Below are 15,476 nucleotides of genomic sequence, written 5' to 3' on the forward strand. Positions count from 1 at the left end.
AATGTCACATAAATCTCTAGAGCAAGCATACTTCTTGGCCATGAAGACCTTGAAATATATGAGAATTAGCTTTTTTTTCTTCTTCTTTTTTTAAAAACAAATCATCAAATAGCTTGTCTTTTTTTTACCCTGCACATTTGCTGATGCTATTTCAGCCTCTCTATGTCGTTTCAACTTTTTATCAGCAGCCTCTCTAGCAGGATAGTAATATAGCAATGAGCTCATTAGTTAATGTGACAATAAGGACTTTTCCTGTTTTACATATTTTGCATATAATTTACATAAAACTATAGTGCTGAGTGACAGCTGAGGAGGAAAAGTCCCTATAAGGCTGGGTTTGCCTCTGTGCACAAATTAATGTCATTGTGTGCTAAGGCTGGAGTGGAAGAACTTGAGTAACCTGCACAGAGCCCTGACCTCAACCGCACTGAACATCTATGGAATAAACTCAATTGCTCACTACACCCCAACACCAGTGTCTGACCTCACTTATGCTCTTGTGTCTGAATGAGCACAAATCCCCCTAGCCACACCCCAAAACTGAGTTTGAAGCCTCTTCAGACGTGACTGTCACGACCATGTGTTCACAAAACTTTATAGGTATCCAGCATGTAGTGTCAAAATGAAAATCAAAAACATAAAAGCAAACTTTGCTAAACGTCCCCTTGTGGTGACTGTGTTTATCAGCTGGGAAGGATGTGCTGCAAGTTAGACCAATAAAGGATGGAGATGTAAATGTGTAGACTAGTGAGGAGAGTTTGTTGAGAAGATAGAGGAAAATGAGAGAGAGAGATGGTTGGATGATGTGGAGTTGGTGAAGCAGGATGTAGATAGAATTAGTAAGGAGGAAGTGAGAGCAGCGATTAAGAGGATGAAGAATGGAAAGTCGGTTGGACCAGATAACATACCAGTAGAAGCGTTGAGATGTTTAGGAGAGATGGCAGTGGAGTTTTTAACAAGATTGTTTAACAATATTTTGAAAGTTAAGCAAATGCCTGAGGAATGGAGAAGGAGTGTACTGGTACCTTTTTTTTTAAGAATAAGGAAGATGTGCAGACCTGCAGTAACTACAGAGAAATAAAGTTGATCAGTGACACCATGGAGTTATGGGAACGAGTAGTGGAAGCCAGGCTGAGAGAAGAGGTGACCATCTGTGGTCACCTGAAGTCGTTCAGCGCATCTGGGAGGGAGGCGTCACGGTAACAAGCAGGTGATGTCTTGTAAACGATCTATTTCTTAAAGTTATTACATTTCTGCTTATGATGAACAAATTGATCATAGAACCAAGTGATGACAAGTTTTTATCTAGTGGACTGTTAGCAGTTAATTTGGTACAAATTTTTTTTATGTTCAATTACTGCACAACGTTGAATATTGCCAGCTTTACGTTTTTAGTTCAGCATAAATAAATCCGCTCTAATCACAGCAACACCTGCCCTCCAGGTTCTTTTTGTTTCAATCCTTTCCGATCTTGCACATGATTGGTCGAGATGTTGACTACGGCTGGAAGTTTTAAATAAATAAATAATACAAAATAGAATGAAATAAACTAAAACAAACAAATAAATTACTTACTTATTAAAAACTCTCATCATGACAATGCTCGCGCCGAACACGTTTGAACGAAATGCAACCCCATAATAAAAATACGTTGCTCATGGCGTCACATTCTGCCAGGCGCAGAAATAGCGCTCAGAGTCAGTTTATACCCCGCCCTAGGCGTTCATGCAGATGCGACGTCCACAGCAGCGGAGGCACGAATCCAGTGTGCGCATGCGTAGTATGCTCGTCACTGCGGCTTCTACAAACCCAGAGGACTCGCGAGGTGAGGAGCAGTGGTGGGTGAAAGACTCAACTCTGAGTTGACTTTCTATACGGCTGTAGGATTAAATAATGTCAGCTTTACACGTCAAGCGTGGCTAATGTTTGTTTAAAGCGAATTACAAACCAGTTATTTAGTCTGTTAGCGTATGTGTTAGCTGGAGGGCTCTTACAGCTTATAGCAGCAAGGGCTGGAGGAAGTAACGTTTAGGTAACGATATTGCTAACCAGCTACACTTCCTACAGCTAGTTACGCAGCCCTCGGCTTCTTTGTGAATAAACAAATGCGTATTAAGTAATTAGGAATAAATAATTTACTTTGAGTACTTCGAGCAGGGTTTGCTAATAACAACCGTTAACTAGCTTTGAGTACCACAATGTAGAAGTGCTTTGGTTTAAGTCTGTCTGTCTGTCTGCATGACCTACCCACCCACGCCTTTTGTTTGGATTTCTGTACTATGTGTATATGAATATTTGTCTTTCCTGGTTAGTTACAATTACAAATCTGTTTCATACTTATAGATATATATACTCATCTATAAATTAAAATTACATTTTAGAAAGCTTATTAAATAAATATCAACACCAGCTAATAAAGTTGTTACCAGAGTATCATGTAAATGTTCAAGCCATAAGCTTTTTTTTTTGGATTACCTGCTTTCACTCACCCATCAATTTATTTACGTTGTAAGATGAAAATGAAAGGGGAAATCATATTTGATGAAAAGACTGTCTCTGTTAACCTTTTTCCCCCCTCTTTTCAGACCACAATAACGTTTAAAGATGACTTCTTGGAGTGATCGACTTCAGAACTACTCAGAACTTCCTGCCAACATGGATGGCTTATCTATGAAGAAGTACAGACGAGAAGCCTATCACAGGTATTAATTTAAAGCACAAAAATTAAAACCTGTCTTTGCTATTATGTACATGAGCCATTTTTAATAGTAATGGTAATGTATGCTATAGTCTGTAATACACTCTCATTCAATCCAGACATATTGCATTCTTTAAGTGCAAACATTTTCTGTGGTGGCTATTGATTATTTTAGATGATTGATTGGTTGGTTGATTGATTTTATTTAGCTACTGATTATTTTAGTAATTGGGTATTCTTACTTTTTCTTTATTAAAGAGCAGTACTAAATATACAAGAGAAAATAAGACCGGTTTCTTAAAAGGATCAAGTATTCAAATTTGTTTCCTTTTTAGAAAAATGTTAATTTTTATTGCTGAAATTGCATGCAAGAATATCCCATTTAATGCATTTAATTGCCATATTACATCAACAGGCAAATACAGATATATAAAACTATTAAATTAATTTCCAATTATAAAAAAAAAGGTAAACACACTGTACCGTGTTTTTTTTCTTTTTTTCTTTTTTTTTTTATGTTTTAATTTGACATGATCCCAAATTTCTAGAACTTTTTTTTTCCTTTGGCCTGAATCTTCTGTTTTCTCCCTGTTCCTCCATTTTTCATTTTGCAGCATATTCTGTGTTTACCTGTCCAGAGCACTCCAGAGTTTAGTGGGTGGTGCGTGAGTAATAATGGTCCGTGGGGAAACACTGTGCTCCATGTGTAGTTAAAAAAAAAAAAGAAAATAAATTGCCTCGATGCATTTTTGTATTCAAATTACTTGAGTACTCGGAATCGTTTCAGCCGTACTGTGGGGGAAACTTGGTAGGACAGTTTTACAGCAATCCTTGTTCTGTACTGTAATAGTCACTATGACAATTCAATTAAACAAAACTATCACTTTCATGACTGTCAACCCTCTGAGGTTATTAGATTTATTAGCATTTAAACTAACTTAAGACCAAGTTTTTTGTGTGTAATTAATTTTTCAGAAATATATTGTAACTTTATTCAACCTTAACAATCCTAATGCTTAAAGCCAATTTACAGAGATAAGAAACAAATAACACTGGTCTAGGTAATACTTCAGGCCAGGGTAGTGTGTTAGAGTATTTTAGAATGGATTGCTTTCCCTCTCTAGGAATAGAGTCCTGGTGGTTCCATACTTCACAGGCCACTGTTCTCATTGGCACCTTAAATGCTGCAGAGGTTTTTCTGTACCCTTCCCCAGATCTGTGCCTCGATACAATCCTGTCTCGGAGGTCTACAGACAATTTCAACTTCATGGCTTTGTTTGTGCTCTGACATGCACTGTTAACTGTAAGACTTTATATAGACAGGTGTGTGCCTTTTCAAAATTATGTCCAGTCAACTGAATTCACCACAGGTGGACTTCAATCAAGTTGTAGAAACATCTCAAGGATGATCAGTGGAAACAGGATGCATCTGAGCTCAATTTTGTGTGTCATGGCAAAGGCTGTGAATACTTATTTACACGTGATCTTTTTTTGTTTTAGTTTTTTAAATTTTTAATAAATTTGCAAAGATTTCAAACAAACATCTTTTATGTTGTCATTATAGGGTATTGTTTGTAGAATTTTGAGGAAAATTAGTAAATGTAATACATTTGTGAAATAAGACTATAACATAAAATGTGTACAAGTGAAGCACTGTGAATACTTTCCGGATGCATTGTTTAAAAGAGGTTCTGGGTTCATAAAGACTGACTTTGTTCTACCTAATGGGAGGAAAAATGCATTTATGATTAACATTTATGAGCAACAACAGAAATCAAAACAATGTCATTTGAATATTTAACTGTAAAGACAAAAGACAGGTAAATAAGCTTGGTCATTTTGTCTTTTGTGTTTATTGATCAACACGTCATCACTGTTATTACTATGCAGTGGCAATAAGCTGATGAAAAAAATTATAGTAATGTATAGTACATTTATTCCTTTATTACAAAGCTTACCACGGGAACTGGCCCAATGTCATCCTGCTATGAGGTATGCGAAAGTTTTGTCATTGACCTGAGGTATTGACTTTTGTAAGTGATGAATATCCACCAAAATCATCACCTTTTTCTAAAAAGCCTTTTTCATCTTTACTCACCTGACTCTATGGTGTGGCCTCTGTTAGGTGCCTGTAGAAAGACCAATTTTTGGTCTTTATTTGAATTCCATATGTGTGTGACCTTTGCTTCATTTTCTCATTTTTCTACACTTACTATATCATCTCCCGACTTATCTGTAACGTTGGCATTTCAGTGTCATTTTTATTTATTAATTTTTTACAGAAAGGTGATTATTTAACCTCACAGATCTCATCTAATTATTTTTCTTTTCTGTGTTGAACTCCGTGAATCACAGTTGGCATGGACATACTATGTGGGTTTAATCTTTTTACGTTTTTTTTTTTACATTTTTTTTATACAGTACATTGGCAGAAGTGATCAGGGCTGGATATCATCTCAATACAGTGACTGATATTTACAATTTTAATCATTTGTGTTTGGTCCACAGTTTTTATAAATATAATCATTTAAAAATCCTTAATTAGTCACTTAAAACTCAGTTGTTGTGGTTAAAACTCCTTTTGTAAATGTTTAATACTTTACATTTTAAAACTTAAAATTGTAATTTATGCTGTCCTGGAAATTCCTTGAAGAGGATCTGGTTTAGTCAGGTTAGCTTAAAATTCATAGCTTTTATTTTTTATTTTTTATAATTTCTATTATTTATCTGTATAAGCTACAATAAAGGCTATTTAGTAAAAACATCACAATTTATTGAAATATTCTATATACAATATATATTTAAAAATCTTCTAATGGAATTAATTACATTTCTAACTGCTAATATTTAATTCTTCACTAATAAACTTATTTTTAAGACTAAATAAAAATGTCTGTTAATTTAACCCTTTGAGCTCTAAATATATTTAACTATGTTCTCTCCACAGTTATTTTTTTTACATGAACACTGACAAATTAGGTTTTATTATATTGGACTTTATTATAAAGACACTACAAACAGATAAGGGGTAAAGCCTATAGGCTCCAGAACTACAGCCACACAACTGAATGTTATTCTTTCCTTTCTCAGAGTATTTGTTAACAGAAGTTTGGCAATGGAGAAGATTAAATGCTTCGGCTTTGATATGGATTATACTCTAGCAGGTAGGCACCATGCTTTTTCACTCAGCACTACATTTAGCTTAGGGGATGTCCTAAGGCTTTAGATTGCACTAAGCATGTTTCAGAGTGAATTTATATATTGAGTTGTATTACAAACAATTGTGTTTTGAGAATATTTGACAAGACATACTCTGCTTTTATAATCTGCTATTCAACATTGTACTTTACTGTCATTATTAAGCACCTTGTCTGACCCAGAGAGCCATAGTGTTTATCAGTTATAGACTGGAGAGAAGATGCACACATCCTAGAAGTGAAAAGCAGCTTGTTAAAAACCTCCTTTTGTGGAATCTACTAGTTTGAAGGGAAAGCTGGTAGTCAAGTGCATGTACGTATTACACATACAAGTGTATGATTAGACCTGAAAATCAGTCCCTTAGCAAGCCGTACAGTCTTAGAGTTTATTAGAACATGCTTTATTCAATAGCAAAATCAGAGCACTGAAATACAAACAGTAAGACAAAATGCCACAGTCCATGTGTCTTATTCTTAACACTCTTTTTCTGTCCTCTACACTATATTTGTAAACATTTGTTTGTCACAAAAGTGAGGTTTTTCCTGTATATTTCTAATTGTTTACATTATGTCCACAGTGTATAAGTCTCCTGAGTATGAATCTCTAGGATTCGACCTGACAGTGGAGAGGTTGGTTTCCATTGGTTATCCACAAGAGCTTCTAAATTTTGTCTATGACTCTACCTTTCCAACCAGGTAAACTCCAAACATATTTTCTGTTAGTATAAATATATAATTTAATATAAATGTTTGTATATGTTGTATACAGTATCTCACAAAAGTGAGTTCACTCCTCACAGTTCCACAACTATTTTACTAGATCTTCTCCAGGGACAGTATAATAGAAATGAAACGGATATATTTTTAGAGTAGTCAATGGGCAGCTTGTATAACAGTACAGATCAACATGCAGCCATTATTGTCAAAATAGCTGGCAACAAAACGAATACACTAAGTGAACATTTAAAAATTTCATGGTATTACTGATCTTATAGCCAAGGTTATCTTTGTGAAGAGCAACAATTCAAATTGTCAAATCCTCAGAGAGTCTTTATTGAACAACAAGTGGTCAGTATGAGAGAATTGTACGCATAGCATCAAATCTTAACCACTCTAATACAAGTTACACATTTGTATGGTCCTGTCATGCAGACAAAACCTGAACATGATGAATGACGTGAAATTCAGCTGTTATCACTTAGGGTATACTCACTTTTGTTGCCAGCTATTTTGGCTGTATGTTGAGTTATTTTTAGAGCACAGTAAATCTATACTGCTATACAAGCTGCACCTTGACTACTCAAATATATATCCAAGTTTTATTTCAATAGTCCCTTGAGAAGAGTTACTGAAATGTTTGCTATCTGTGAGGGGTGAACTTTATAATTTACTATATATTAAAATTTACTATAATTTACTATATATATATATATATATATATATATATATATATATATATATATATAAAATCGTAACTATACTTCTCTATTTCTTTAAAAATGTTATTTCTAAAAATTATGTTTTGCTCTTTACAGAGGCCTGGTATTTGATACATTATATGGTAATCTGTTGAAAGTAGATGCCTATGGCAACATTTTGGTATGTGCCCATGGGTTTAACTTCATGCGTGGGTGAGTACCCAATAAAAGTGTTGCATGTTTATATGTTCTGAGAGCACAGGGCTAAATTGAACACTGAGCTTTTTGTGGTGCTTTTTTATGTCAAAAAGTTGGAAAATACAGCTTGAATAGGGATAGGTTTTTTTTTTTTTTTTTTTTTTTTTTTTGTATTTTGAATGGCTTGTTGATTGGAGTGTTGTTCTCAGAACCTTTTCTGGCATGCATTGGCTTGTGTGGTGTTTGAATGAATCATCAGAAACCAGCCAGTTTTACTTATTTCTGTCAAAATATATCTCATGGTGACATTTGAGGGATGCGTAATTATGCAGTTTTTGCTTTGTTTATTTCTCTTTGTGTTGCATAGGCCAGAGACTAGAGAACTATATCCGAATAAATTCATCCAGCGTGGTGATACAGATCGATTCTACATCCTTAATACACTGTTTAACCTCCCAGGTAATGTTATATTATCAAAATAATAATGTTGTTCATATTTATTTTATATATTAAATGCTGACAGCATGTCTTATTTGCTCAGTATATATTCATATGTTTTTGTTTTTTCTCCAGAGACTTACCTTTTTGCCTGCTTGGTTGATTTCTTCACCAGCTGCTCCAGATACACTAGGTTAGTTTATATCAGTATAAAAATTATTTTGATATAATCTATATATTGATATAAATATAAAGCTTCTTCTAATTAGACTCCATATCTCTAGATATGTTGATTTAGGGTTTGATCTGAATTCTGTAGGCTCTTTCTAAAAACAGTTTGTCATAAGTAGTGAAATATCTGGATGTTTATTCCTTTTTGCAGTTGAAGCTTTGGCTATACAGCCTGTCATGCCTGATCTTTTACTCGCTAATAAAATGTGTTGATCTTGTTCCTCAAAGCTGTGTGAATGGCTTTAAGGATGGTGATCTCTTCATGTCTTTCAAGAGCATGTTCCAGGATGTCAGAGATGCAGTTGACTGGGTCCATTTCAAGGCAAGATTGTGCTACTTTTCAACAGAGATATTTATTTATCAAGGTTGCATTGTACTGTAATGGCTAATAAGTGTGTTTCTTTTGGTTTCTTTTTTCTTCTAGGGTTCACTAAAAGAGAAGACTGTTGAAAACTTAGAGAAATATGTGGTGAAAGATGTGAGTAACACAAGTTGCTGTTGTGAAAACACTGTTACGCAGTGCATTGGTTCAATTTCTTTTCTTTTTTTTTTTTTTAATTTGTTTTTGTATATGTGCTTCTTGTTTCCTACAAGGCCAAGTTGCCTTTGCTTCTTAGTCGCATGAATGAAGTTTCCAAAGTTTTCTTGGTCACTAACAGTGACTACAAGTACACTGATGTAAGTAATTCAGCATATTGTCTAACGAACATATTGTATTGAAAACGTGTATATTTAAATATTGACAACATATTGTACAGTACAGACCAAAAGTTTGGACACACCTTCTCATTCAAAGAGTTTTCTTTATTTTCATGACTATGAAAATTGTAGATTCACACTGAAGGCATCAAAACTATGAATTAACACATGTGGAATTATATATGGAATTATATACATAACAAAAAAGTGTGAAACAACTGAAAAATGTCATATTCTAGGTTCTTCAAAGTAGCCACCTTTTGCTTTGATTACTGCTTTGCATTCTCTTGATGAGCTTCAAGAGGTAGTCACCTAAAATGGTCTTCCAACAGTCTTGAAGGAGTTCCCCGAGAGATGCTTGGCACTTGTTGGCCCTTTTGCCTTCACTCTGCGGTCCAGCTCACCCCTAAACCATCTCGATTGGGTTCAGGTCCGGTGACTGTGGAGGCCAGGTCATCTGGCGCAGCACCCCATCACTCTCCTTCTTGGTCAAATAGCCCTTGATGCCTTCAGTGTGACTCTACAATTTTCATAGTCATGAAAATAAAGAAAACTCTTTGAATGAGAAGGTGTGTCCAAACTTTTGACTCTCTCTCTCTCTCTCTCTCTCTCTCTCTACACTTTCAGAAAATTATGACATATCTGTTCGACCTCGCTCATGGTCCAAAAGTAAGTTGAAACAATTATCATCCCCTTGTAATGGTGCTAATGTAATACCTGGTATACTTGACTGTAAATAATATATATTATTAAATACATATTATAAAGGTCCCCTGGTGGTCTAGTGGTTAAGATGCAGCGCTCCCACCGCTGCGACCCGGGTTCGATTCCCGGTCAGGGAACCATCCCCAGCCACTCTTAGTGCCGGTCCCAAGCCCGGATAAATTGGGGAGGGTTGCGTTAGGAAGGGCATCCAGCGTAAAACATGTGCCAAATCAAACGTGCGGAGGATCCGCTGTGGCGACCCCTAACGGGAGAAGCCGAAAAGAAACTTATTAAATACATATTATAATGCATTAACCAGTGATCGCTGTGAAAGAGCAGTTTATTTAGTTAACAAATTATTTAGGATATAGCTAAATTTCCCTGTCTCTGTTCCTGTACCCTTGTGTATATAATTTTAAAATAAAAATATATAAATGTTTTCAGTGGTTTTTCCCTTACCTGTTAACCCTTAATTTATGTGTAAGTTGAACAAAAGGTTTTTGTCCTGACTTGATGCTTGTGTTATTTTCAGGTTGGCACACCTCATCGGCCTTGGCAATCCTACTTTGACCTCATTCTGGTTGATGCCAGGAAGCCTGTGTTTTTTGGAGAGGGCACAGTCCTGAGACAAGTTGATACAGTACGATGGCACAGTGCATCTTGTGTCTAGGAACATGTAGCAACCTCTCAATCTGCCAGTGATGCACAACTTTCATCCAACTTACCCAGTGCTTCATCTTTAGCTGTGCAGTCATAATACATGATCAGTTTTTGACTATAGATTCACTTTTTCTTCTTATAGACCACTGGGAGACTAAAGATTGGGACCTACACAGGGCCACTGCAGCATGGCATAGTGTACTCTGGTGGTAAGTAATACTATGTCTAGGCCTAATATTTAGACTATTTACTGTGCTTCTTTGTGTATGCTGGAAAATAATTGCGTTGTGTTTTCTACAGGATCCTCAGACATTGTGTGTGATCTATTGGGGGCTAAAGGGAAAGACATCTTGTATATTGGTGACCACATTTTTGGTGACATCCTTAAGTCTAAGAAGCGTCAGGGATGGAGAACGTTCCTTGTGATTCCAGAGTTGGCTCAAGAGCTGCATGTGTGGACGGACAAGAGTTGTAAGTCTCACTTCACTTATGAATTTATTATAATTAGTTTTTAATAAGAATCTTTTTAACAAGTGTTTTTAGTCTGTTTGAAGTAAGCATTATTTTTAAACGAGTGATGTCAGAGGAATGGACATGTATCTGTTTGAAACAGTAGGGAAAAAAAGTAAGCAGGACCTGTTTGTTGTATATGATTACTAAGTTGGCTGGAATAGGTTGATTTCTTGTAATTTATGAATGTTGAGCTGAGTGTTGATTTAATTGTATTGTTCTGCTCTTTCTTTCAGCTCTTTTTGAGGAACTGCAGGGTCTGGATATTTTTCTAGCAGAACTCTACAAGTAGGTGTCTTTGAATGTGGTGGCTTGTCTTTTAAAACTAAGACAAGGACACGCATTGTTCTGTAAATCTGAAGTCACTAAAATGTTTGAGGAAATGGGGTTTTATTTTAAGAGCTACACATTGCAGGCTTTTCTTACGTTCTTTTTCTGCATGTGTTTGCTTTTGCTTCTTTTCTTTCACCACTTCCGATCCATGACCTTCTTTTTTTTTTTTTGCTTACAGGCATTTGGACAGCAGCAGTAACGAGAGACCCGACATTAGTTCACTTCAGAGGCGGATAAAGGTCTTGAGCTGTAGTTATATTAAAATGAAGTGAGCTAGACAATACTAAATCGCATCATTTATTGGACAATGAAATAAAGTGGGGTTTTTTTTTGTTTGTTTGTTAACAGAAAGTAACTCATGACATGGACATGTGCTATGGGATGATGGGTAGTCTGTTCCGCAGTGGCTCTCGGCAGACCCTGTTTGCTTCGCAGGTGATGCGCTATGCTGACCTATATGCTGCCTCCTTCATCAACCTACTGTATTACCCCTTCAGCTACCTGTTCAGAGCTGCACATGTGCTGGTGAGTGTGGAGCGTTGTGATCACATTTCCCAAGGATTGCTATTGTCCACAAACTGCAGTTGCATTGACTTCAATATTGGGGCTAATTACAGAAAAACATTTACATGTCCTTACTTTACAAGTCTAGTCAAAGTGTGAATTTAACCAAACAAATTATCCATTCATGGATTGGCCATTCTGACTGGCTGTTCAGCTGTAGTGAATTATTTGTTTGTCATCAAGAGCAACAGTTATTTTGAATCTTGTTGAAGCTAAATTAGTTGCAGTAACAATGTTTTATATATAATGTATGTGTTTAAACTTTGCCAACAAATGCTGTAAAGCTGTATTAACTTAACATTTCAGTATTATACAATACAATACAAGCTATAAATATATTTTTTTTAAATTCAGATGCCACACGAGTCCACTGTAGAGCACACTCAAGTGGAGATCAATGATTTAGAATCTCCAATGGCAACACGCAACCGCTACTCTGTGGACTACAGAGACCACGAGTGTAAGAAACACCAGCTGACCCGCTCCATCAGCGAGATTCAGCCTCCTCACCTGTTCCCGCAGACACCACAGGAAATCACACACTGCCATGATGAGGACGATGATGAGGAAGAGGAGGAAGAGTAAGAGTACAAAGGCCATAATGTAACTGGTCTTTTAGGACCTACAACCTATCAAGAAATCTGTATATCATGGCTTTTATAATTCACAAACCATTTTTCTTTTCTTTATCTTCTGTTTTTCTTTTTTTCCCCCCAGTTTATAATTTTTTGTTAGAGTTTTAGTAAAGCTAAGAAGCTTTGAGGGTGCCTTTTGTTGTTCAGGCAATCTTATGTATCTGGGTCACCTTGTAACCCACAGTGTGACCATCTGAGCAGTTTCCTCTTATTGCCTTAAGGCCGAGACGGCAGTATCAGCCTGCTTTCTTAAATCGCTGGAAACGGCTACTCATTTTTGTTACCCGTTACCATGACTTTGCATGATATTAAGAGAACAAACATATTTGCCTTACAGGACTTGCATTTTTAAGCAGAAAATATGTGCATGCAATGGCCTTACCTTTCATGTGGCAGGTTCCCTTCAAAGTGACTCCCTACTGTATGATGGGAACTGTACCTCTCATTACAGTACTGCATCTCTCATTAACCAAAGCTGACTATAACTAATGTTTAGTAAAACGCCACACTCTCAAACTTTATTTGCCAGGAACTGTTTGCTCATAATGTGTTAAAACAATACATTGAATAATTGAGCTGTTGCAACATAGAATTGAGTAAACCTTTTGTTGTTTCCACTGTAATAAATGGAATATGCATACACGGTTTTAGAGAGCACAGAAACTCCCGTACTATGCATTTGTCTTGAATGCAACCAAAGGGATTGAATTACTGGACCTGCACACGGAGGGCAGCGGCATCAATATTAATCTCAGAGAATTTGGAGAGTTTTACCGCCTCACCTGCTGTAAAGTAGTATGTAAACTCGAAGAAGAAGAATCTGGATCACTTGTCCAGACACAGATTCCCAGATCAGCTATTTTCATTACAGATTTACAATATATTTTTTTGCAAAATGAATATATTCCTTTTAATGTTTTCTTTGTTTTGATCTGAAACTTGAGCACTGTTGTTTGACTGAATTTTATTGTTGTGTTTTTTTTCTTTAGATGATTATTATTAGATTTATTGTTTGCCTGCTACTAATTGACAAACGGGTCTATTTCTAAAAATAGATTGCGACTTGTAATCATGTGCTTCAGGGAAGCAGTTCTTTTTGATTAATTCATGGTAATTTGTGGTTTCTCCACCAATGTCCTGCTTTGACTCGAGCACTCAGCCCACACTGAGTACTGCCTTTTATTTAATTACATGTAGACGTTAAATCGTGTAATACAATCAGTTATGGCATCACCGATTGGTAATTCTGCTGTTTAAATTTATTTTAATCCAGAAAAAGCATATAGATTATTGGCTTAATATAAAACGGTTTGCTTTTAACATGCTGCATTATGTACTGTGCATAATATATCCTTGTCATCTAAATGCATGTTTTATAGACACTTTTGAAAAGGGTCAAAAGTCTCAGTATTATAAATATTATTATTATTATTATTATAAATAAATAAAAACAATTAATTTTGTTCGATTGTTTGCACAAGCAGATGGTGCAGGAGTAATCTGTACCCAGAGTGCTCTCTTTAAATGGCTGTGTTCAGAAACCACATTTGTTTGTAAATAGTTTGGGTTGTAGTGCACGTTTTCTTTGAGTTGTCTTTAACCTTGTCTGTTTTTTTGTTTGTCTTTTGAATCCATTGCTTTAAAAAAAAAAAGTCACTTTTCTCCCAGTTTTGTTTATTTTTGATAACGTGGGTGTAAGATGCTTTTAACAGATGCCGTTTATTCATCAGCATGTTACTGATTGTGCAAAACATTTACTGTGCAAGTCCTCATTGGTGTGCCTGCAGAGATAATACAAGGTCATGCTTCAGTGATTAACATGCACATTAGCCCCTTTCCAGACAGCAGTATCACCTTGAGTGTGTCATGGAAACAGCTATATATTATGGGGAAAAGGCAGCATGTTTACAGCATTAAATGAGTGACGCACATGTAAAACGTTGAAAGCTTAGACTGCATGCGTCCGCTTCCACACTGAAAATGGGCTTTAACCAGAACACGGTCACACATGCGCTTGAATAGTCTGGAATTTTGATTTTGTCATTTGGCCTTGCACTAAAATACGCAACCCAGTTTATAAACATTGAGTGCGTTGGTGTTTAAAAAGCAGTAAACACAGTTACAATCATGCAAAAAACAAAACAAAAAAAACCTGTTTAATTATTGCAGTTTGTGTTCTATTTTGCCTTAGTTACAGTTTTAATAATGAAAAACAAATACAGGATAACATTCTGTAATTTTACTGCTAAAATAAAGATTGTTTTTGTGATCAACCCTCTGTCCTTATTCCTTTCTGTAACCTGTAGCATGCTGGAGATCTGTATTAAAAACAAACCAACAAAAAAGTGGTTTGTATTGGTGCAGAAACAATTTTATTCCCAATCTTTAAGTTGAACACCTGTAACCAGACAATAACACCACTGATTTTGTACATTTATAACCCTAATGTAATTATATCTGTGTTTCCAAAGCTATTATACTTGGCAGTGATTGTAATACTCTTAATTTGAAAATAAATAAATAAATAGTATACAGTTATATATAGTGGAAATCTGTTTTTTACTGCAGCACATAAATAATGAATGTCCTCAGTTTTGAACATGGTGTCACTTTTGGAAACTTTTGACATGGCACTAGTTTAAGAAGTACACAGTTCTAGTAGCAGGGTCAGTATCTGCACTGATTCTTACATTAACATGAACTCAATTCAAGCACATTGTTGGTCAATTTCAGTAACAGATATTTCAAGTTGCTATTATTACGTTTTGTTTTCTTAGCATGAGCACTTTATCGCCACCTGCTGGACGTAAAAAAAAAAGTATGAAATACACTATAGGTAGTCGTCGATTTACGACCACGACTGGAACCGACAGACCGGTCATAACACGAACATAATGTGGTCGTAAGTCGACGACTATCTGTATATGGACAAGAGTACTGTGATTGGTCACCTGACTTTTCCAGTCAAATATGGTTCGCCCCAAAACTGTTACACAAGTTGGAAGCAAACAATTGTATAGACCGTCTTTGGATGCGATAATATTAAATTCTCCCTTTATTTGAACTAGAAGACGCAAACCTGTTCCAACATGACAAAGTGTTAAATAAAAATTAGTTTTACAGGAGTTGGAGTGAAAGATCCTGAGTGGCCTTTGCCATGATTAAGAGATAAACAGTGTTATTCATTCAC

The 15,476-nt window shown here is 35.8% G+C and overlaps 1 protein-coding gene across 6 annotated transcripts; it reads left to right on the plus strand.

Annotated features, from left to right (window-relative positions):
• Window positions 1–1,714: 1,714 nt before the first annotated feature.
• On the plus strand, window positions 1,715–14,559 carry nt5c2a (5'-nucleotidase, cytosolic IIa). Of its 6 annotated transcripts, none has more exons than XM_083539417.1 (19): window positions 1,715–1,825; window positions 2,586–2,702; window positions 4,652–4,690; window positions 5,789–5,862; window positions 6,474–6,591; window positions 7,431–7,526; window positions 7,879–7,970; window positions 8,085–8,142; window positions 8,409–8,502; window positions 8,605–8,658; window positions 8,775–8,858; window positions 9,507–9,548; window positions 10,117–10,224; window positions 10,387–10,453; window positions 10,545–10,715; window positions 10,991–11,042; window positions 11,266–11,326; window positions 11,436–11,612; window positions 12,006–14,559. In XM_083539417.1, exons 2-19 carry the CDS (start codon window positions 2,605–2,607, stop codon window positions 12,234–12,236), a joined length of 1,716 nt encoding a protein of 571 aa, XP_083395543.1. In that variant the 5' UTR covers window positions 1,715–1,825; window positions 2,586–2,604; the 3' UTR covers window positions 12,237–14,559. The 6 variants fall into 6 exon arrangements, with proteins under 6 accessions (XP_083395543.1, XP_083395546.1, XP_083395542.1 ...); XM_083539416.1 differs by having other exon boundaries at window positions 1,737–1,838; XM_083539418.1 differs by lacking the exon at window positions 1,715–1,825 and adding an exon at window positions 1,851–2,032.
• Window positions 14,560–15,476: the final 917 nt, after the last annotated feature.

This window comes from Silurus aristotelis (genome assembly GCF_946808225.1).
Source record: "Silurus aristotelis genome assembly, chromosome: 4".
NCBI classification, from domain to species: Eukaryota; Metazoa; Chordata; class Actinopteri; order Siluriformes; family Siluridae; genus Silurus; species Silurus aristotelis.